General features: G+C 41.9%; 2 protein-coding genes across 4 annotated transcripts in view; both read left to right on the plus strand.

The window, feature by feature from the left end:
• LOC111601821 overlaps positions 1-12,813 on the plus strand; it is a 37,828-nt gene extending 25,015 nt beyond the window's left edge. For both annotated transcript variants that reach the window (XM_023318642.2, XM_023318643.2), the window contains exons 3-9: positions 7,781-8,126; positions 9,133-9,305; positions 10,011-10,127; positions 10,202-10,483; positions 10,615-10,829; positions 11,906-12,109; positions 12,167-12,813. In XM_023318642.2, the coding sequence (XP_023174410.2) occupies positions 7,942-8,126; positions 9,133-9,305; positions 10,011-10,127; positions 10,202-10,483; positions 10,615-10,829; positions 11,906-12,109; positions 12,167-12,622 (1,632 nt within the window). In that variant the 5' untranslated portion in view covers positions 7,781-7,941 and the 3' untranslated portion in view covers positions 12,623-12,813. The remainder of the gene's footprint in view (positions 1-7,780; positions 8,127-9,132; positions 9,306-10,010; positions 10,128-10,201; positions 10,484-10,614; positions 10,830-11,905; positions 12,110-12,166) is intronic.
• A 6,821-nt stretch (positions 12,814-19,634) lies between these two features.
• On the plus strand, positions 19,635-21,980 carry LOC111601822. 2 transcript variants are annotated; one of them, XM_023318644.2, is made up of 2 exons: positions 19,635-19,970; positions 20,025-21,980. In XM_023318644.2, the coding sequence occupies exons 1-2, from the start codon at positions 19,748-19,750 to the stop codon at positions 21,926-21,928; spliced, it is 2,127 nt and encodes a 708-aa protein (XP_023174412.2). In that variant the 5' UTR covers positions 19,635-19,747; the 3' UTR covers positions 21,929-21,980. The 2 variants fall into 2 exon arrangements, with proteins under 2 accessions (XP_023174412.2, XP_023174413.2); XM_023318645.2 differs by having other exon boundaries at positions 20,028-21,980.
• Positions 21,981-23,711: the final 1,731 nt, after the last annotated feature.

Here is a 23,711-nt window from a genome sequence, read left to right on the forward strand (position 1 = left end):
TAAATAAGAGAACTTGAAATGCATTTCAACGCTGAGAGCTGAATAAAAAATCTGTCGTAAGCATTTTTTAATATATATTTGCCTGCTAAGTACTTATATATATATATATATCAAGTTAATATGCTGCTGCATACCCAAGAGAGAGAGAGAAACACACATAGGCAAACATACGCAGCTCTGCTCTGGCAAATGTATTTGGCTTGGTTTGGGCCGGGCTGCCCTCTGCGCGCCCTAAACTATGCAACACATTGCGTTCGCATGTTTGTGCAACGCATCTTTTTCTGTGCACTGTTCGCAAAGGCAATAGGGAGTATATCTTGTGTTGACTCTAGTTCAGTACACTGAATTGATGAAACCTTTTAGCAATTCAACTTTAACTTAATAAAGTTAACTAAAGCAAGCTGTAAACTAGCTTTAAAGTAAGCTAAGTGATTTATATTTAAGTGTATTGCCACCTTTTTTTAAATTATTATTAGGTATTAAAACTGTATATATTATCGACTAGGCACATTCTAGCTACCTTTTTCACTACAATTAACTTAGCTCACTTGCTCAGGTCTTTCATATAGTCTCTATACTCGATCGTTTTGTATGTTTGGGATTGATCGTAAATTACCCAATTTTCACTTGAAGATAAAGGCTGCAATATTGTAGATAGAGAGGAATGTTCAAGTTTATTTGTATGAATAAGTTATTTTATAAGCTTTAACATGGAATCTAGAGACATTTGAGCGCTGGTAAAAATAATAGAACAAAATTAACAAAATTAACAAAATTCTAGCAACGTGAAATGTGAAGTTTCAGTATTTATTTACCTATACATTTTCTCTTTATCAAAAGAAACTGATCTCTAGTTCAGTCCAGTCCGCTCTCTCTATTTTCCTATCTCTTTATTTCGCCTAATCTCGTTAACAGCTCTCGTTGACAATGCTTTCAGAATGTCAACTATAATAAAATAATTGAATATAGTTCATAGATAGCAGATTGAAGCTTGATAAATGAGATTTTGAATACGCAGCTAATCACAGTTCATAGCTGCTCTAAGCAGAGTAAACGTAGTATATTTAACAGTCGTTAACTATCGCCTCAAATACTCTGTTTTTTTTTTCTGCGCTCAGCCGTTTGATGCGCCGTCTGTCTGCACCTTGGCGAGGGGTGCAGCTAGACAGCTGCGCAAAATGCATGGGTGCCAGCCGAGCAGCAGCAGCAGCAGCAGTCGAGGAAAGCGCAGCGTCCTGAAATGTATGCGAATTTGCATAGAAAATAGACATTTGGAAAATTGCATTCCATGTTGATAACTTAAGGCCAAAGCAGGCGCTGTCGACGACTCTGACGTAACGTACAGCAGTTGCTGGTTGCTGCCTGGCTCGCTCGACGTGTGTGTATGCGTGGCGTATGTCCTGATTGTCCTGATTCACGTCGCCAGCTGCAACTGAAACGGGCTTGAAGCACGCAACGCATGTGCATAAATAACTTGTTTAAGTTTTATGGCAATGGCCATGGACAGGGTCCAGAGCCCTGAAAGGGCTCAACATCAGCCAGCCGCCGCCGCTGCAGCAAACTGCAGCACTGCGTCCGCCTCCGGCACTTGTCACCCAATTTATAAAAGGACGATCCGCACAACTAGCACTTATAAGCGCGCAGCAGCCCAGCCACACCTTGAGTAAAATGCAATTTAGCACATGGCCAAGGAGCGTTCCAGTTGAAGGTGAAGTTGATGGGCTGTCAGGGTCTGCATACAGGATGATTGTGCTCGCCAGTGTCCAGCTGCTCGGTTGTCCGGCTGCCCAACTGTCCTGGCCGTTGTCCTTCATGCGGTGTCCTTTGCCGCAGCGCCGTGCGACTGCGCTTTGAAATCAAACACAGCAACAACAACCGGATATCCCCTACTCGGCGAGCATGGCACACAAATAAGGAACGTATGAGCTGCAGTTGAATTTGTTTACGATAAAGAACGGAGAGACCTAGGCAAAGATTTGTGCTGGAATTTTGAAGCTGCTGAACTTAAAGCAGGGTATTTGCTGTTCCAGCATATCCTGTTCTGACTTGAGCCAGCTTGTTCTATCCCTTTGGTGTGTCTGTGTGGGGGGTTTTGTTTATCGTTTGCCATATCGCTATACTCTTTTCTCCCCCCAGTCCCGCCGCTTCTGACGGCCTTTGTATGTATACGGGCAGCAGCTACAACAACAAGATAAAGTCAAATAGTTACAGGCATATCATTTCAAGCAATCTGACTAGGTTCCCAGGCAGTCGTCCAGCCAGCAGTCGAGTCAGTCGAGCATCCATTGCATTCAGTCAGCCTTTTTCAAACAAACAGTCCGTAACTTCTTCTGGCTTTTGCGTCATTCCTTTACCTCTAAGCTTACTTTTTTCTCTCTTTCTGCAACCACAAACGCTGCGCTTTATGACACCGACCAGAGGAGAAAGTCAAGGCATGTTTGTCTATGTGATGGACAACTCGCATAAAGAATAAATGTCTGTTAAATATTTGAGCTGAAACTTTAATGTGCCCGCTCAACAATCTCTTTAAGCTGTGCAACTTATCGAAGGCGATGCACATAATGATTGCTAACGAGGCTCTTATTGCACTGTAACTATATGGCATTTGAGTAGCTAATCTTGACAGAGTATTTCGCATTGCTTACAATTTTTTCAATTAGCTTTGAGTGCCAAATAGGCGACTCCCAGTGGCTGTTTTTTTTTTTGAGAGTTATACATGTTTAAATTATAATAAAATAAAAATATATATTATTAACAGAAATGAAATAAGCTCAATTTTATGACAATTTTATGGCAATTTTATGACAATTTTATGATAATTTTATGACAATTTTATGAAACTACCTCGACTGGCTCAATCTGGATCATTAATTTTCACAATCATCACAACCATAAGCATCATTGTTTTTGAAGACATGAATGAATGACTTTGCCAGGTCATAAAGCTCAGCAAGCTGTATTTTTCTATGTTATGGTGCTTCGCCAAGAGCTTGTTGATTATCCTCACTGCAAATGCCACAATTCTGCTAAGCAAACTTGAGCTACATCATTATGAAAGAAGTGCACGGTTCTGTTCGAGCTAATTTATAAATAGTTTCAATACATTTTTAAGTTCATTTTAATTTATGTATATTAATAATAAAATGTCCAGTAAAACCTAATAAAAGGCAATTATCAGCTTTTAAATGGGCTGTCAAATAAAGCAATGTTGTCAGCTCAAAATTATGTAATCCTAAAAGAACGCGCTTTATATGATTGCATTCTAGATCAGACTCAACAGGAGAGTTGCGCCAGTCACCTATAAGAGCTAGAGCTAGATTCAGTTGAAGTTTCGCTCAAATCAGCAAATATATCGATATCAAATATCGATATTAAAAGCATTTTTAGCTCGCCCGAGTGCTATGCCAGCTGACCCCACACTTTTGCTCTGGTAGCACGAGGTATTTCGGCATTGTCCGTAAAAGCTTGAGTCAACTTTGACTGTGGCCCATAGTTAATTGGAAATTAGTTTTAAACGATGCTTAAATGCTGGCTCATCAGACAAACGAAGGCCACTTTTAAAGCAATTTTGCGACTGGAAAACTTAAAGTTCTCGAGTTGCCAGCCAATTAGACAGGAAAAGCAGAGCGACGTGCGTTGGTTTTAGCTTGAGAAAATGGCACAGCCACTTGACTTGCTGTTGCTGCTGCTACTTGTTGTTGTTGCTGCTGCTGTTGCACGTTGTAGCTGTTGCAGGCTGCTGCTGTTGTTGCTCTAACCACTGAGCCACTCACTAATTATGCAAAAATTAGTTGCATCTCGGACACAAAAAAAAAGAAGAAAGCAGAAGCAGAAGAAGAGAACTAAACTGGAACGCGGCCTGCCAGTGCCGACACATAAAAACAAGAATGAACAAGGACCGGCAGCCATAAGAAGACGACTAAATACTCTAACTAGATAGTGGCCAGATGAGACACTTGCACATAGAATTTATAAGTGGCTGCAAGTGCTTGGCTGACCTATTCGATCATCAATTAGGACTCTTTAAGCCTCTCTTTAAATGAAAAAATGAACAATGCTCGCTGCCAGGGTATATAAAGCTGGCAATTCTGCGCCTGCCTCCAATTCGCACGTACAGTTGGAAGCCGCGTGCCCGTACGTGTGTGTGTGTGGGTGTGTGCTAATTTAGGCTTCTTTTGTTGTCTCCCAACTGAATGACACACAGAGTTGGGCACGAAGCGTGGGAGCGCACAAAAAATGGCCGCCTGTCGTTTGTTGTTGCTGTCGTGCAATGGCAGCTCAGCAAAAAAAAAACAGCAACAACAAAAAAGAGGAAAAGGAGATCCCAAAAAAAAAAAAATAATAAACAACAATGCGACTTTGTCTGTGAGTGGGCCATGCGGTTGCAGCAGCTGCAACAGTTGCACCAACAGAATTGTAAATAGCGCAGCTAAGCAATGAGCCCAGCCCAGCACAGCGCAGCCCGCACAGCTGCATTGCCCATGGCCCCCGGGTATTCGTGGTGTCGTTCATGCATACTTTCATATTCATTCATATTCACATTCATTGATAGCCCAGCCGCTGGCCTAGTAGACGACACACACGAATGCAAAGTCCTCGCAACATATATGTCTAATGAGAACAGCGTAAGGTGCGTATGCGTAATATATGAGCAAGACTTAAGGAGAGAAAGTAAGAGGCAAAGAGAGAGAGAGAGAGAGAGAGAGAGAGAGAGTGAGAGAGAGAGAGAGAGTGAGAGAGCGCATACATGTTACTTGGCTAGCATTAAGAGACGAAAGTTTTTAAAGCTAAAAGTTTTTGTTAGAGCAATTTTAATAATAAGCGTCGCAAATGGGTCGTATGCGTAATGTGTTTGATGCTTTCAAACTTAAATAGGAACAGTATTAAATTCCGTACGACTTCTAATTTTACTTGTTCTAATTGAAATATGCGTAAGACAGCAGAATTAATGCAGTTAGAGGCAGCTTATGTAAAGCAGCACGCTGCGTATACGCAATGTGAGACATATAAATTAAGTTATTAAGGTGCCACATTTTGTGAGCAGCTATCGGATTTCGACTTTCACTTCTATTGATTTTCACAGTTCTTAGTAGGAGTAAATATGCTGCGATTAAATTGTGCGCAGCAAACGTTGCGTATGCGTAATATGAGAGTTGGCGTTCAACTTTGATGGCAGCCCAGCTTTACTTGACTGCAAAGATAACGGATAATGAGTTGTGTCAGCAGCAGAGAAGCTGTGGTTAGAGGCAACTCAATAATTAGCGCAGCTAACGCAGCGTATACGTAATATACTCAGAGTACTTTAAGTTATAAGGAAGCAATGTTAGCTGAAGCTTACTAAAGTTTCGATTTACGGCAATTTTGGCCAGAAATTAGTATGAGAAATATTATGTAAATAACTTGTTTGTGTAGCCAAAGGCCAAAAGCCTTATAGTTGATTTGTTTCCGGCTCCATAAGGTCTTCCTGGCTAAGAGTATCAATTTTCATTCTTCTGTGTTCAAGATTTGTGTACATAAATAGATCTGTCTGCCTATTGGTCTCGGTTCTCTCTCTTCAGTTGCTGAATTTTCTATATATGAAATTTCCTTTCCCTTTACATATTATCTTTGCATTCCAGCCAAATCGTAGCCAATGCTTTATCAGTATTTCCCTTTCAATGGGAACAATAGCTTTGGCATAAAACACATCTAATCCAATAATGGACTTTTGTGATATATTTGCTGATGCATATTTGCAAGCCATTTATTTGAATCTGGAAATCCTTCTGCTATATCATTAACTTCATTTTAAAGTCATTTTTTGCTGTTGCTGTTGCTGTTGCTGTTGCTGCTGCTGCTGCCGTTGTCATATATCTTGTGCGTCCATTAGATTGCATAATCGCTGTCTGCTCGAGCTTTTGTTGGTTTAGAATTTGCGCTGCTGGCGCATCGGTTTACAGTTAGTTGAGGCAAAAACATTGGCGTCCTTTTATTGCTCGCTAATCATCGGTTATATCGGAAGCTTCCATCTTGGCTAGCAAATGATTTATGGCCAGCATTGATACAATGCAGGCGGCAGGCAGCAGGCAGCAGGCTGCTGCCCCCAAGGCTCTGGCTGTCGGTGTGTTTGGTTAAGAGCTTTCTCCCTCTCTCCCTTTCCCTGTCCGTATCACTGTCTGTCTCTCTTCCTCTCTCTCTATATTTATATATATTTATTTGTATTTTTTCTTCTCTTTTCTTGAAATTGTTGCAGATTTTACAACTGCCACTCGGCTATTTGTCTTGAATTACTTTTCGATTTGCACTTTACACCAAGCACACCACACACACACACGCACCCACACAGACAGTTAGATAGACACTCACATATATACAAATGCACTTATTTATTTGGTTTTCAATTTCGGGTTTCGGCTTTTGCTTATGTGTATTGCTTGCAAAATGTTATTGGACAAGTGCACGCGCTGCCCTTGCCACCTGCTTCCCACTCCGCTATCGACAGACAAATTGCGCGTAAAATAAAACTTCAATTGCAGCAATAACACGAGCAACAACAACAACAACAACAGTTGCTGCTGCTGTAAACAGCAGCCGAGCAAAAAAAAATACAAACAAAAAAAATGAAAAACGTTTTAAAAACAATGAAAGTGGCAAATTCACAGCCAAAAACCGAGCGACTCCAAAAGCAAAAACCACTCCACTAAACCACCCAAGCCAACCCAGCCACCTAAGCCACCTGAGCAACCCCAGCCACCCAAGCCAGCCCAAAGCGCTTACAGCAAAGTTCGCAAATATAGCGAAAACCTTGCTTGTGTGTGCGAGTGTGTGTGTGGTGCATTTGAACTGTAACAACTGAAGCAACAACAGCACCAAATACAACATTAATGTTGTACGTGGCAAACCGAACAGCAATATTCGTTGCATTAAGCAAGCGCAACTACAGGAAAAGTCAAATTTTCCGCTTTTACCTGCAGTCGATGGCGCTTTAAGGGTCAATCGCACCACCGGGATAGAAAACGTGCCACGACATCGCTGCACGCTTCAGTGTGTTCGTGTGTGTGTGTGGAAAGCAAACACATCAGCAGAACGCTTCAAATTTATCAAATTGTACTTTAATAATTATTTTTAACTCTTTTATGTTTATATCAAATTGAATGAAAATAGATTGAAATTATAATGGATATATAAGATATTAGCTTTTTTTACTCAGAGCCCATTCTGCATAGATATTGAAAGTATAAAAGTCTTGTCAAAAAGTTCTTGATGCATTCAGCATGATGCCAATCGGCAGCCGAATTTACTGAGCTCCATCCGACTGTCTGTCCCTCCGTGCGAAGCAGAAGTCGCAGTCAAGCTCTAGATGTAGTTTCTTTTATATTACTTTAGGCTATCGATAAGTTGTTCATAATGAAGAGATCGATTACAATCGATATATTGAGAGATTATTATATTAAGATTAATCTAAAGTGAACAAAAATAAGGCGCACTTTCCTTTTTTGACAGCTTCATTCATTCGCTCCAAATCAAAGGCAGGGCAGGGTATATCCCAGTTGGCCACTGTGGGTGTGGCTTAATAAGACATATAAAGCACAATCTAAGCACAATCTGAAATGACCTAAGGCCAGGCTAAGGCTTATCTTCCATTATGTCTTTTACTTTTGGCAACATCATAAGTCTTAAAGGCCTAGTAATCAAAGTGCTTGGCCAATTGCAAGTCAACATTCGCAGGCAACTGCAACTGGAATTTTAATTTTAATTATCGGCGACTCTAGTTCTCTGCTATTTTTGGAACTCTTTGCAGGGGGCAGCGCGTGTGGGCGTGACAGCTGTTAGCCAAAGTGCAATTGGAAGCGGCACTGAGAGCAGGAACTGCAATCGGTATCTGAATCAAGATATACAAGTGCCCAGGCCCCCACTGCCCCTGGAGGGGCAGACGTAGCGGGGACCTCTAGCAGCGCAGCGATGACGACGCTGGCAGCGGCAGCAGCAGCAACAACAGCAATGCCAGTGGATGCCATTGCCGCAGCGAAAATGTTTTCGGATGCGGATGTGGCGGAAGTGCGGCACGTTGTGCAACGCATTTTGGTGCCGTGCGTTTTTGTTATTGGACTATTGGGAAATTCAGTGAGCATTTATGTTTTGACGCGGTAAGTGCACTTGTTTGCGATGCTGATGCCAGCTTCTGATGCTGCCACTGTTGCCACAACAGTTGTTGCTGTTGCAAGGATTACGGCCGAGCGGCCAACTGCATTCAAATGCTGCCGCAATGTGCGGGCGTGCGACTGAGCGGGTGTGACTCGGCGTGTGCGTGTTTATGTATTTTATGCATTTTATGTTTATGTTGCGTGTTGCATAGCCGACACAACTGAAAACAGGTATGCAGCACATTACAAAAGGCATTTAATTGTTACCATCTAGCTCTGGCACTCTAAAATCATTTCATTTCCCAAAATGCCACCAACAGCAAAAACAGCAACAATTTCACGTGCCAAATGCTAACGGTTCACAGATAAGCGTCCACTCTGTGTTGCATTCACACTTGAATTGCTTCAAAATAGGCGACATTGTTGAGCGCTGCAAATGCGCCAACAAAAGCTGAATGCTTTGCCATGCTCACATACAAAATGACGCTTATCTAGCTGGCTGCTATGGCACTATAGCCGTAGCTAACAGCTAAGCTGAACAGCAAACAATTGCTAATTGCTACGTAAGCTCAGCTTGCGTGGACTGCGATCCACACAAACTCTGATTGATATATTCTTATTGGCCAGGCTGGCAGCTCTCAAATATGATCAATCGCAATTGCTCGCTGCTATAGGACTCAATCGTGAGCCTGGCTTGCCTTCAGCTCTATAGGTCATTCAAGTGGCGACGTCGCCCCGTAGCATCACAATTGCCAACAACTAAATATGAACAGTTACGTTTTATGACCTTGCCGACATTTGCGCGCATTTGCCAGATTTCAATCCAGTTGCCCGACTGTTGCCGGCTGCTGGCTGCTGGACAATTTGGTTATTCAATTATTGCTGCATTTGGTGCAGTTGCAACGCTTGCATCCTTCGCAGCAGATTTGCATACGCAAACAAACAATTTGCTTTTATACTTACTTTTATTTATTTTTCTATTCCTTTCCTATTTTATTGCTTTTGCTAGGAAGCGCATGAGGTGCACCACAAATATTTATCTAACGGCTCTGGCAATTACGGATATTGCGTACCTGACCTTTGTATTAATTTTATCTCTCAAACACTACGAATATATCAAATACCATTGCGAGCTATATTGGCGCCTCTATGGATTCATAATGTGGTTATGCGATGCCTGCGGTAAGTGGGAGCTATGAACGAAGAATGTTGGGAGTTGCAAGGGAACTGCCTTCAGAGAGGAGCTTTTATTATTTTTATTAACTTTTAAATCAGTTTAAATTTCTAATATATACTTTATAGGTGAGTTTCTTTAATTTTCCCAAGGGAGTTGCAGGGGAACTGCTTTCAGAGAGGAGATTTTTTTATTTTTAATTACTTTTAAATCAGTTTAAATTTCTAATATATACTTTAATATATAAATCTCTCATAGTTGAGTTTCTTTCATTTTCCCAAGGACTTAAGCCATCAAACAAAATCCAAGAAAACATCCTAGCAAAGCTAGCAAAGGACAAACAATTAGACAAAATTGAGAAGTAAATTAGAAACGCGAGTCGAGAAATATCTGCACAAGTTTTAGCGCTCATCAATCAAAGCGATTGTTTTCCCAATATATATTCATAGAGCAGGCACATATCTTAGCTGTATATAGCTGTGTGTGTAGTAGTTAGTTGAGCACTAACTGGGGTCATTTGAAAGCTGCGCACAGGCAGGTGACGCGCCCTCGGGCAGCAGTTACAAAAGGCGCTTTGATGTGTGGGCGCTGTGGGCGGGGCATTATTAATAGCTCGATTGTGTTCAACAACTGTATACTGATATCGGCTTGCTTGAATTGTTCTCACACCAACACACACACACACACTTATACACACTCGTTTACACACACAGCATACATCTCAATTTACATAGCCGTGTGCTTTACTATCGAGCGATTTATAGCGATACGCTATCCGCTCAAAAGACAAACATTCTGCACCGAGTCGCTGGCCAAGAAGGTAATAGCAGGTGAGTGGCCATCGCATGGATGTACGCTGTGGCACGGTCGTAGCATTGAGCCAGCCTTTGTATTGTTTTGACAGCCGTCGCGCTCTTCTGCCTGCTGACTACGCTCTCGACGGCGTTCGAGCACACATATGACATCAATTGGAAATTGATTGACGGCGCCTATAGGCCCTGCAATCTGACGCTGGCAAATGTGTCGCCCATGCCAACGTCCACGCCCACGCCCACGCCCACGCCCACGCACACACCGGTGACCACCGCTTGGCATATAGAGCAGCCAGCAAGCAATCCAGCCACGTCTCGCTTTCTGCAGCCTTTCGATTTGAGCAGCGACAGTGGCAGCGGCGCCGGTGAGCCAGGTAAGTGAAGTAACTTAAATGCTGGCTGGCTCTTTAAATACTTTTATTCGCATAATCAATTTCACTCTCTTCACCTCTCTCCCGCCCTCTCTCTCTCTGTCACGCTCTCTTTGTGGCTGGCTCTTTGGCAGACCACATTCCAAGCAGGCATCGCCGGTTACCAGCATTCACGTCCGCCTCTGTGGGCGTGACTGCGGCAGCCACTGAGCCGACAACAGCGGCGGCCACTGCGAGCTTGTTGCAGTTGTCACGTGCCAGACGCAGCGAGGACAACTACAACAACGACGCCAGCAACAGCAGCAACAATAGCGCATTCGCATTTAACATTACGGAATACTGTCAAAACGTAAGCAAAGAATGTGAATGAGAACGAGAATTTCACGAAAATTTAATACCCCGATGGACGCCGGCTGTCCATGCAAACCAGAATTAAGTAGCACATAAGTTCTGAACAAGCTGAAAAGCAGAACTCGTTAATCTTCATTTTCTATAGCTGTGCTGTCGAGCTATGGAAACTTGACTCCAGCTTGATCAGATTGAACCACTATAACATATAGCTGTCATAGCTTGCGATCTAAAAATTCTGAACACAACTGAACTGCTTGTGTTCTGTATAGTAAGATCTAATCTTTAATCTCTAAAGTCTATTCCAAGCTTTTTATTATGCCTACATATCTTCAAGACTTTCCGAATAAACTTATATCAAATTGCCTCTTGACTTGTATAGGAAATAGCTGTTTGAATGTATCTTAAAAATGAGTTTAATATACAAGTCAAGAGTATAAGAAATACCTGTTTAGATGTATCTCAAAAATGAGTTTTAATATGACAGATTTAGAAATTTATCAAAGACTTGCAGAGCTGCCTGAGTCAAGTTGTCTGCCTGCATATTAATATTAAAATATACTCGCTCATGTACTGAAAAGTGTATATTAGTTTTGTGCAAAGTTCAATATGCAATATGAATCCTAAAGAGTTGATTTTTGGAACATATACTCGTTTGCATTCTTCTACTATATGAATAATATAAGAGATGCTCAGAACTTAGAAATTCTGAAAGTACAGGAATGTAGAGTAGTATAGCAAAGTGTAGAGGAGAGTGGACAATTCCAGCTATATAGTAGCTATATCTAAGCGCATTGTGTAGGTAACTAGAAATGTAAAAATTTGTCATATGAGTTAAACTTAGGATGCTCTACAGGTCGAAACTATAAGTAGTTTTAGAGCTACACAAATTACATTATTCCAGGTTTGCCTGCTGCCCAGATGAAGCAATAGAAATAATAATAACATTTGAGTATTGACTATTTATTAGCCATAAACAAGTATAATGCAGTCGAGCATGCCCCAATGCACTCTAGGTTTAACTTCTACTGGAAATAAAGCAAATTTATATATTTTTAAAAACTTGCTCGTAACCAGATGACTGTCTACACCAATGGGCTATCGAGTCTGGGCCAAAATGCGCTCTACTTTAATATCTGGAGTGTGTATACGCTGATTGTGTTTGTGCTGCTGCCGCTGTTTGTGCTGGCCACCTTCAACTGCTTTCTCATTCTGCTTGTGCATCGGTCGAAGAGTCTGCGCGGCGATCTGACCAATGCCAGCAGCATCAGGCGCACTAAGGTAACATGCCGGAGCCAAGCCAGCCCTAGAGCTGCTAATTTAATTGACCCATTGCAGCGCAAGACGAACTCGGGCCTAACGGGCAGCGTATCGCAGGAGAACCGAGTGACCATCACGCTGATTGCCGTCGTCCTGCTGTTCATCGTCTGCCAGCTGCCGTGGGCCATCTACCTGATACTGGTGCAGTACATGGAGATCGAGATGAATATACAGAGGATTGCGGGCAACGTGTGCAATCTGCTGGTGGCCATCAATGCGGCGGCCAATTTTTTCTTATATTGCGTGCTGTCGGACAAGTATCGCAAGACGGTGCGTGAGCTCGTCACGGGCTATCGCTATCGTCATCGGCATGCACGCAACAACATCAGCCTCTACGTGCCACACACGAGCACCACGCTCAACGGCGACGGCGCCAGCAGTGTCGGCAGCGGCGGCGGCTATAACGCCTACAGCGGTGCCAGCAGTCGACGTTGTCGTGGCAAAGCGGCGGTTGCGAGGCGCCTAATTGCGTGAGTCACGAGGCGATAGCATTTCCTGCTCATCGTTATCGTTATCGTTATCGTTTTTGTTTTCCTCCTTATATATACATTAGATATATCGTCTCTAATTCTTTTTTTTTATCAAATTCACAAGCTGTACAATCCTAAACTACTCTGTACTAGGCTAAGTCGAGCAATATATGCCTAAATATTTTAACTTTATATATATATAACTATATATATATATATACATATACTACCAAACATTTGTGCCATATATGTGATGATTATAGTTATACGATATGTAGCTATCCTAAACGTAATTATTGTTGTCCTAAGTGTCATAAATGTAGTCGCAATAAAACAATATGTGAATTACTTTGCAGTCGGAGAGTTGTTAATTATATAAATAATATTGCTGTAGTTGTCAGCAGCTGGCTACGAAATACCTTAAGCTGCATTCTACTCACAAAACACAGTTAAATGGAAATCAATTGATCGATTATTATCGATAAGAAGCAAATGGAATGGAAGGAATAAGCTCGTCTACAGTCTCTAGCTTTTGTGGCTTTCGAAGGGACAGGAGATCTAGCTAGATCGAAGATAGATACCATATGGCAGCTGCCACGCCTTCTTCTGCTTAAGCCCTGATATCCAAATTAATTCTTACTTCAATCGCTGAAAATTTGAGCTTGTAGCGCAGAAGAATCTGCATTTCCGGTTGTTATCCAGTTATTTGCTTAACTGGCCATTCGGCAATACCTGAGAACGAATAGTTGTCGACATTGTTTAAGCATTGTGAGTGCAGGAGAACATTGGAATATGGACAGCCGCCCGGCAGGAAATTGTCTATCGATTAACATCTGAGGCCAACTGCGGGCAAAATACCCAGCCCAAGCAGACAAGTAAACGTCAAAAACTTGAACAGCATTGGGAGCTGGAAGAGGCCGATGATGGCTGTTCCCAAAGGGGAAGCTAGACTTGAGCTGCGGAATATTTAAAACAGTAAGAGTTGAGAAGGTCAGGCAGGCGCACTGCTGGTATTTGCAGGAAATTGCATTATTTGAAGTTCAACTGCAAAGGTAAATGGCAAGGCAAAACAGTGGCACGCATTGAAGCCACAAAGCCGATACAGTTCTCACACACAGTAACTAAAGGCAGTTAAACCTTGTTGGAATGCGCTTAAAATTTGGGTTAAAATACGAAAATCGGGGCAAAAGTTGCGCAGACAGAACTTGTGCACAGCGTGGGGGAGGGGGGGTTGGTTTGTGAATGTAGACCCATACTCTATATATATATATATATATATATATAGTAAATATACTGGCCAAAAGGCTACACACACGCAGACTGTAACAAACGTAATGGAGTAACAAACATTTGTGGTTTACTGCATTTGTTCCTGTGCGTGTTTAAGTGTGCGTGTGTGAGTGTGTGTGCGGCACACACAAAAGCGCTCTGTAAATACACTTGCAGTGATGAGCCAAAAAAATAAAGCCAACTACAACAATTGCTACGTGTGAGTGTGTGTGTTTGTGCATTGAGAGTGTCAGTTGCCTAGAACGCTTTTCCCCTCAATTTCCCCGGCACGCTTTCACCACACACTCACACGCACACACACACACTGCACCCTTTTTCTCTGTTCGTGTTCATGAAAAATTACAAGTCAGCGTCACAATTGAAATATTTCCGCCTCAACGAACAGAAATGCGCAATCGAAAATAGTTATCTTGCCATTGGAATTTGCCAGAAATATGCAACTGGCGGGGCGACTGGTCGCAGTCGGATATGCCAGCGACAGCGGCGACAGCCAGCCAGCCAGCCAGCCAGCGCTACGGACAGACGACATGTGCCGACATATGTGGATTACTTGTGTGTGTGTGTGTTTGTGTGTGCCATAAAACCATAGCCTACCCACTTTCAAGCTGCTTTGGTTGGTCCGAAATTTCCATATTTGATTGTTTTTGAGCTCCTGCAGCAACAACAACATGAGCAAATGGCTTTGGAGTCGCAGATAGACAGGCAACGGCTCGTCGTATGTTTATTGAAAATGGATTCCACTGCCCAGCCGATTGGCGAATGCAATGTGGCATACTTTTGGACGCAAGCCACAATCATTAAAATGTCCAACTAATGTGACTTTCTGATGCGCCCAAAACATAATGCGGACTTTAAGAAAATTTCAAAAAATTTCTAATAATTCGATGTCAAATGAAATGTAAGTAGTAATGTCAAATTCGTATTATATATACCCTGTAATTTAGTTCATTCCATATCTCCCTTCATATGGAACTAAAGGCTCAACTGAAAGCGGTCTCACAGAATAACAAGATAACAAGATAGCAGGATATAGCCACAAGCGGATAACAGGATAATGGGGAAAAAGGCTAGTAGGATAACAGGAGAGCAGGATAACTGTATGACGGTATAACAGAATAACAGGATAACGAGATCACATGATATAAAGACTAGAGTAGAACAGGATAATACGAAAACAGGATAACAGAATTATAGCACAAATATCAAGATTGATTGATTCCCGGCTGGTCTTGTTTGGCCACTTTATATCTGCTTGCGATAGGCAAATATTATTATAATAATCTATTTCAATTGCCGGTGCGCATTTGCGAATATTTTAAATATTTCATGAGAGTTTTATGCATATGAAAAGACAGTTAACATTTGTTGTTTTTATTATCGCAATTGTTTTTGCAATTGCTGGCATTGTTATTGATGTTGCCGCCCGCAGGCTCGTTCTATTTATTTATTTATATAAAGCGATTTGTTTGGTTCGGTTTTATTTTTATGGTGCAGGTTGAAATGTTTTGACCAGCAAAGCCATAAAATGTGCATGGCAAATTTTACAATGGAGCCTCGTAAAATTTTACGTAAATTGCCAAAGCGTCAAATGTGCTGTTGCTAAATAAAAATGTGTGTGTGTGCGACCGAAAGAGAAAGATAGAGAGAGGGAGAGCGAGAGCGAGAGCGAGAGCTGGTGTGTTAAAGTTAAGACTGGGCGTTAGTAAAGCGGGGGGCGGGCAAACAGTTTGTGGTTGAAGGCAGTTAGCCAAATAAATGTACAACTAGATAAACAAGCCGTTGAAACGGCTTCTAGTTAGAGTTGGGCATACACATACACACACACACGCACACACGCAGAACTTCAGGCGCAAGTAATGTGCGGCTCAGCCTAAAAGTAGGCAACAAAAACGCACGCAACTTTCAACCGCAAAGCCTTTGCCCCTCCCCGTTATCAACAGCTGCCCGCCTGTTTGCTTTACATTTTATAGCATTACCTTGTGTGCGTGTGTGAGTGCGTGATGTTATACCCTTGCTGAGTATATTATAAATTTGTCTCAAAATATGGGCACCCATAAAAGTGTTAAATATGCCAAGCCATATGCCAGCAGAAACTAATCTTTCGATTTTCTAATTGAAGTCTGAGATGTATGTATATGTAATATGCTTAGGCAAAATATATTTATATATACATATATATAAATATATATATGTACTCATATATATAAGTATACTTAGGTCTTAGTTCTAGAAGCCATCGTATTAGAAATGAAATCTGCATGTGAATAATATGTATGTATGTATGTAAGATACTCTCTACCTATGTACAAGTGGGTATGACTGATTGTATGTATGTATCTTTGTATATTAATATACATATATATATATATATATATATATATATATATATTTGCATTCATCTTATCCAGCGTGTTGTAAGGTAATTCAATGGACGGCATACGATAGATGTATGAGTGCATGCATGCATGTACACACATATATGCACATATGTATGTATGTGTACACACATATATGCTCATGCATATGTATGTGTGTGTGGTCATGTGCTTGAGCAGGTTTTCTTTGCATGCGCTTTTTGCACTCTCGCTAAGGACATTTTGTTTCATTAGTTGTGCATTGTGGCTGCAGCCTATGAATAAGCTGCAAATTATATTAATACATACGTACAAACTAGAGACACACACACACAGACGTAGGCACACGCTTATGTACAACGGCAGGCATCAAATATTTTTAATCAACAATTTGCTGTGTTACAACATGCAGAGCGGCGACCTTATTTAATCAAATAACCGCATTCACACACACACACATATGTATTTAGTTTAGACTTGTAATTGTATTGGTGTGTGCGTGCGTTCATTTTTAAGTGTGATGCTTGCTTTCTTATATTTGTGGCGAAAATTTGCTTAATTAAAAATAACAAGCTTCAAGAACAGCAAAGCAAAATACAACAATACAAAAGCAAAAGCCCAACAACAACAACAGCAACAAGAACAAGAGAAACGGAAACCGCAGAGCTACAAGCAAAACTTTGTTTAATGGTTAGTTAAGCGTTTAATTTGCACAGGGTCTCGGTGCCCTTCTCATGTTAGGGGAATACAAAATGACAGTTGCCAGAGGGGCAAAGGGCGTACATGGAGGCGTACAGGAAGCAGCGGGCAGGGGACAGGCTGATTGGGCCCATTGTCTGTTGACGACTTTTTAAATGCAAACATAAGCCCCATACATGAGCGGCTAGGGAACTGAGCAGCTAATGTACGACTACTCTTGCTGCCCTCAACTAGTGTATATCAGTTAGAGCCAGGTCAACAGCACTATAAGCGAAGATCAAGTGTAGATCTCATCATATGCCAACTGCACAGCTTTGACACTGCTGAGAGTCTCACGTATTATAGAGTAGCTGAGCGTCGTGCATGCTCAGCTTTTGTTGCTGAAAGGCTCATCCCTGTGGCTTTTTGGCAGCCTCTCAAGTTTTCTTTTCTAATGTTATTTGATTTGTGAGCTGCGCTTGTTGTTGCTTTGCCAGCCAGAGCCAGGCTAAAGTGAACTGGCGCTAAGTATATGTAAATTAGCAATTAAGAAAGGTAAAGAGTAGAAAGGTATAGCTGGAGGCTGATTGAAATTGTGATTTTGTGATCGCTTGGACTAAGCCAATTTCGATTCGAGCTGGTTATGTGGCGAGCAGTCGACGCGCTGTGGCAGAAGTTGTCGCTGCCAAATGGAAATCGTGCTGAGCCAAAGGCATAATCGGCTTAAAATTGGCGCGCACTAAAATAATTTCAGTGTTAATTTTATTTAAAACGTCAAAAGCCGTCGTTGCCGTCGCTGCCGTTGAAAAGTTTCGGCCGCCGGCGGCAAACGTCAGGCTAATGCCAATTAGACGTGGATGTATAAAGCTATGCCAAAGAGAGCTAGAGACACAGACGGACGGAGAGGGAGACCGATGGATAGAGGAAGCATGAGCATGGCAGTGAGTTGCGACCGCAAAACATTTGGCGATTAGCCACGCAGATTATGCGATTCCCTTCAATCTTTGGCTGCAGACAAGTTACGAAATATTTGGAAATGGCCTGACGCAACAACACAAACAAACAAAAGCAAATCCGAAATGTAGAATGTGAGGAGCAAAAAATAAACAAACAAGTAATAAGGCACATTTAAAATGGATGTGATTGACAGGCCGCGGGCCGTGAGGCGTGGGTGGCTCTAAACATATAAATGGGAAGACAATGTAATGCACTCTGAAGAAGAAGTTTTCGCGTTTAGTCATTATTCAATTAAAATTTACAAGTGGACGTTGTTGGGGAGGGGTAGAGGGAGGGAGCAAGCTATGTCCTTGTAGCTGTTTGCTTTAATGTAATATAATTTGCCGCAGGCATCAGAAATGTTATTGGCCAACAAAAGAGAATGCCGCATTGTGCTGATGTTAATGTCGATGGGGATGCTGTTGATAAGAGAACGTTAAAGACGCTGTTAAATGACAGCAGCAGCAGCAGCAGCAAAACTGTGTCTTCGGTTTACAGCACAGCAACGTTCGAAACAAGCTTCAAGCTGCAAGCCAGCAGCTGGGCAGCTGGGCAGCTTAAGTCTTTGGCTCTGCCAGCATGCGACATTTTGGTACTGTTTACATCGCACTCACTCGGTCTCCGGCACTTGGCCAGAAGTTGCTGTTTTGTGCAATTTTTATAGGCCGGCAGTGGCACAAATTTAACTTTTTAATTAAAGCCATGCAATTGTTTTGGACGCCGTTGCCGCCCAGACATGCACCAGACAATAGCCCTCGCACAATGCAGTCCAACTAAGAAGGCAACAGCACAGCCAGCAGCAGCAGCAACAGCAACAACAACAGCGACAACATCGGTTATAATTTAGCGCCAAAAGGGGGAGAATTGTGCCAAGCTGGCAGCGCAACAGGCAAACTTGACACAAAAACGTAGACGAGCCAAGGGACGCAAAAAGTACATTGAAAAGGCGAGAATGATGGCATCACAGCGAAAAAAAAGGCGCCTCGGCTTGAGGAATTGTTAATACCCTTGACATATGGCTCGGAATTGTCTTTGTGCCTAGTTAAAGTAGGTCAAAGCATGATGAATAAATTGCATAAGAGCGAAATAAAGTTGAAGAAACAACTTGAGCAAAAAGGTGCATGTACATTTATGAGAAGTGCATAGAAGAGCACTTCGGGTTTCTTGATTCTATATGTATATACTCTATTTGTGTAAATATATTATATATATGATTGAGTCGGATATATGATTGAATAGGCATTTATGAGAATTGCATAGAAGAGCACATTGAAAACGTATAAAAAGGTATATACGCTCATGAGAATTGCATAGAAGAGCAGATAGTTTTTATTGATTATATATGCTTTTAAGGATGAAATTTATGAGAATTGCATAGAAGGGCACATTGAAAACATTCAAATATACTCCTTTTAATCATGACTATATTTCTATATAATTACATATACATAAACAGATATATATATAGAATCATGACCTGTATATGTATATATATAGATAGATATAGAATCATGATTATCTCTTATTGAAAGTAGTTAATGAACCTGATATTACTCTGGCTTGGCAATTCGTCAAACACATATATACTTGTATATATGTTTGTATAGTAAGATCTACCTATATAATCATAAAACGAGTAGGCCTGGACAGCAAGGTTATATGAGGCAGTAGGAATACAGTTCATCAAAATTTAGTTACATTAAATATTTCAACTTGTTAACAACTGAGCAACTGAAAAATATTATTATTAAAAAAGGTGAAAAAACAATTAATATTCACTTTGAGAGAGAGGAGACAAAAGCAACGGGAAGATGTCTGAAGAGGAATCAGGAAATGAGACTGATGCTGATGAGGACGACTCGACAGAAACTGAAACTGATGCTAGAAACACTAATAGCGATGAAGACATCACGAAAATAGTTAAAGATTGCATGACGTATATAGAGAGTTATATTGCCGACGCCCTACTCGAGGACACAGTAGGCAGGATCAACGCTGAAAAGGATGTGGAAGCAAATATGAGTGGCAGCACAGGTAAGTGGACATTAAAGTCAGTGTATACGAGATGAAACCATTCCGAAACTTTAGAAGGCCAGCATAGTCATCGCGCAAGTAGCGTTTCTCTACCCGATGGCGATAAGAAGTTTGAGACGGTCAAGTATGTCGTAGAAAATGTAATACGGGTGGTGCTAGCAGACATAGTGGGCAGTGTAGTAGAGAAGAAAAGTGTAAGAACCGTTCACGAGCTGGCCAGACATATAACTGAGATTATTCTCGACGATGTCGTTGAAGTTGCAGTTAAGAGCGTGAAGAGCGGTCAAATCGACCATAAAGTTGACTATATTATAGAATTCGTGACGGCATTCATAACGGATAATGAGATTTTGCACAAGGTCTTGAGTTTATCGGGACTGCGAATGATGCGTCAAGTGAATTCATTGCTGGGCGATGAGACGGAAAGATACAGCGATTATTTGGAGTCTGAGCTTTTGCAATCAACCTCTAACTGTGAAAGTGAAATGTTATGGCTAGATGATCGAGATAACTCGAAGCCATTTGCCGAACAGTTAATGGAATGCGTGGCCGATCGCGTGATCACTGATCTTGTTGAGAGTCTTAAAGATGAAACTAGTGAGCACTTAACTGATTACGTCGCCGAATACATAACGGAAGATATTCTCGAAGAGCTGCCCGAAGAGTATACTAGAAGTATGGCCGAGTTGTCCGACATATATGAAAGTATGAGTGATTTTGGAGACTTCAAAACTTACGAGAGCTTTTCGGATGAAAACTGTTCAACGCCAAGGGAATGCTCCTCAAATATCTGGAAGACTTTCACAGATGCCGAATATGTAGGCAGCATGTCGTCAAATACCAGGATCCATGAACGATCGTTTTTCTCGTACGTCACCGTTCAAAAAAAGCCCAACTACATTTTGAATGTGCCAAGAAAACCGTCGATTGAGGAGCTGCTAAATAATAGGCTGAAGGGCAATTTGGGCGCCAATATGCGCATTAACATTGGAAATCGCTACTTCGACTGCATATCCACTTTGTTGAAGGTGAACTCACCCTGGTTCGCCAACAGGGATTGGCACGAGGAGCACTTTGAGTTCAAGGAGACGGACGTTCCTCCATCGGCCTTTGAGATCATCTATGACTGGCTGCGCTTTCACACGCCCATCAAGCTGGCCGACGCCGTTAAAGTGCTGCAGGGCGCTAGACACCTGCAGTTTGATCTCTTGCAGGCCGATTGCTGGGAGCTACTCTCCCAGGGGCACGTACGCGAGAAAACCGCATTTCATTTATTTTTGGAGGCTGAGCAAATGCCGTTGCTGCAAGATGTCCGTGAGGTGTTGCTGAGTCGCGTGCGTGGCTACTTCTTGGCCCTCGTGGGCAGTGATGAATTCGTCGACCTGAAGCTTAGCAACATTTTGAGTCTTCTCGAACGCGATTCAATCGGCGTTAACTGCGAGGTCGAAGTGTTCTTTGCGGCCCTCCTATGGCTAAGCAGGTCGAAGAGCCGTCTCGAGCACATGGAGCCGGTTATGAAGTGCGTGCGGTTCGCTTACATGCCAATGGCCATGTTATTCAGCATACGCAGTATGGGCACCGCGAAGGAGACAAAGCCCATTGGCACCACAGAGCGTGTCATGCAGGAGTTCCAAAGGAATCCAAATTTGAAACAAATGCTATTCGATGCAATGACCTACATAAGTCTACATTTTCAGAACGAACTGGATGGCGAGTCGATGGATCCTCGCACTGAAATCAACCAGCAATGGGTTTATCCGCGACGCTGGATTTATCATCCGAAGTGCCCCTATCACAAGATTCGCCTCATATATCCCTATCAGCATGTATTCACTCAAGCGGACTTTTTCACTTATGTAAAGTCGATACAGGGTGATTGGAGCGGCGATCAACCACCGCCCAATGCAACGATGGATGTGGAATTTGATGGTGTTGTGTCGTTTAACTCCAAAGATTAAATCAAGTTGAATTATATTATAAAAGAATGTATATAAAGGAATTAGCAACAAAGGCAAATTATCCGTTTCTTTTAGAATCTGTCCTACTTCCATCAAGGCTAGCAGTTTCCTGGTTGTTGCACTGACTTATTAGACTGTCTTTTTCATTTCACCAGTATGCGTACACCAATATAGGTACACCAATATAGGTACACCAATATAGGTACAACAATATAGGTACACCAATATAGGTACACCAATATGGGTACACCAATATGGGTACACCAACATGGGTACACCAACATGGGTACACCAACATGGGTACACCAACATGGGTACACCAACATGGGTACACCAACATGGGTACACCAACATGGGTACACCAACATGGGTACACCAACATGGGTACACCAACATGGGTACACCAACATGGGTACACCAATATAGGTACACCAATATAGGTACACCAATATAGGTACACCGATATAGGTACACCAATATAGGTACACCAATATAGGTACACCAATATAGGTACACCAATATAGGTACACCAATATAGGTACACCAATATAGGTACACCAGTATAGGTACACCAATATAGGTACACCAATATAGGTACACCAATATAGGTACACCAATATAGGTACACCAACATGGGTACACCAACATGGGTACACCAACATGGGTACACCAACATGGGTACACCAACATGGGTACACCAACATGGGTACACCAACTTGGGTACACCAACCATTAGTTCCTCTTATTCGAATTCCAATGCTTCTGGTGTGGAGGCAAGAAAATGAGGAAGCAGTCAGCCACTTCAGGGGGCAGTCTGGTTCAACTATGCTTGAAGTGGCAAAAGACTGGAATTCAATAAGCAATTTCGTGCACAAACGTACAGCAAGGAAAACCAACGTACATTTTTTGGCACGTCATTCGGTTATGCAAATACTGCACTTCTCATCACTGCACAGGCTGCACAGCATAGAGATCACTGAGTTGCATACGAATACACGTAGTGCATTCCATTTGGTACATTGAAATCTTTGTCAAGTCCTCAGCACCTCTCAGCACCACAAATAAAATTGGTTTGTCTTAGCAAATATCACGCATACGCAATGTTGTCGCACGTAATTGCACAGACCAATAATACAGATAGCAATTTGAGCAATTACCAATTTGGACACGAGGGCCACATCTCGTGATAAGTCAACAATTTTTCCACAAAAACTGCAACACAGAGCTGTCAAAAGCAGCTAATGCACAGGGAGTCACTGGCATGCAGCTGGCGAGAGATTTAGAAAGGCCATATCAATGTCCTGCTTGCAGCTAAATTTGTGTGTGTGTGCGTATGTGTGTGTAATGCCTTATTGACAGTTGATTTCGATTTTAATTGCACAAAAGGAAACTCAAAATCCGTCCATTAATTAAGCACTTCAATGGGATTATGTCGATGCCTTTGTGTGTTGCGTGTGCACGTTGTAAGCAGCTGCGTTTGACTTGCTGCGTCTACATGTTGAAAGTTTCAAGCATAGATTCGAATTATTTACTGCAGCTTAAGCTTATTTAACATAGTTGCTAATGTTAAATTTCTCATATGAGAAACTGTCTATGTTGCCTATTTTCTAGTGGGATATTTCCATGGGCCTTGGCTAATAGAGTGCGTCTATTGTCTATGATAAACTTGCCGATTGAAGTTGTTGTTTGCTGCTGTGCTTTGGCAAATAATACAATAGCTAGAAAATTATTAATAATTTCATAAGATATAGCGCGGGCGGGAGCAGCTATCCTTTGAAATAGT

This window comes from Drosophila hydei, unplaced genomic scaffold (assembly GCF_003285905.1).
Source record: "Drosophila hydei strain 15085-1641.00,03,60 unplaced genomic scaffold, DhydRS2 tig00000232-arrow-arrow-pilon, whole genome shotgun sequence".
NCBI classification, from domain to species: domain Eukaryota; kingdom Metazoa; phylum Arthropoda; class Insecta; order Diptera; family Drosophilidae; genus Drosophila; species Drosophila hydei.

Excerpts from the sequence above, each read along its gene's own strand:
- LOC111601822 (XM_023318644.2), top strand. The coding sequence starts at position 19,748 with ATGTCTGAAGAGGAATCAGGAAATGAGACTGATGCTGATGAGGACGAC. Across the intron at positions 19,971-20,024 it reads AAATATGAGTGGCAGCACAG|AAGGCCAGCATAGTCATCGC; the intron begins GTAAGTGGACAT and ends CCGAAACTTTAG.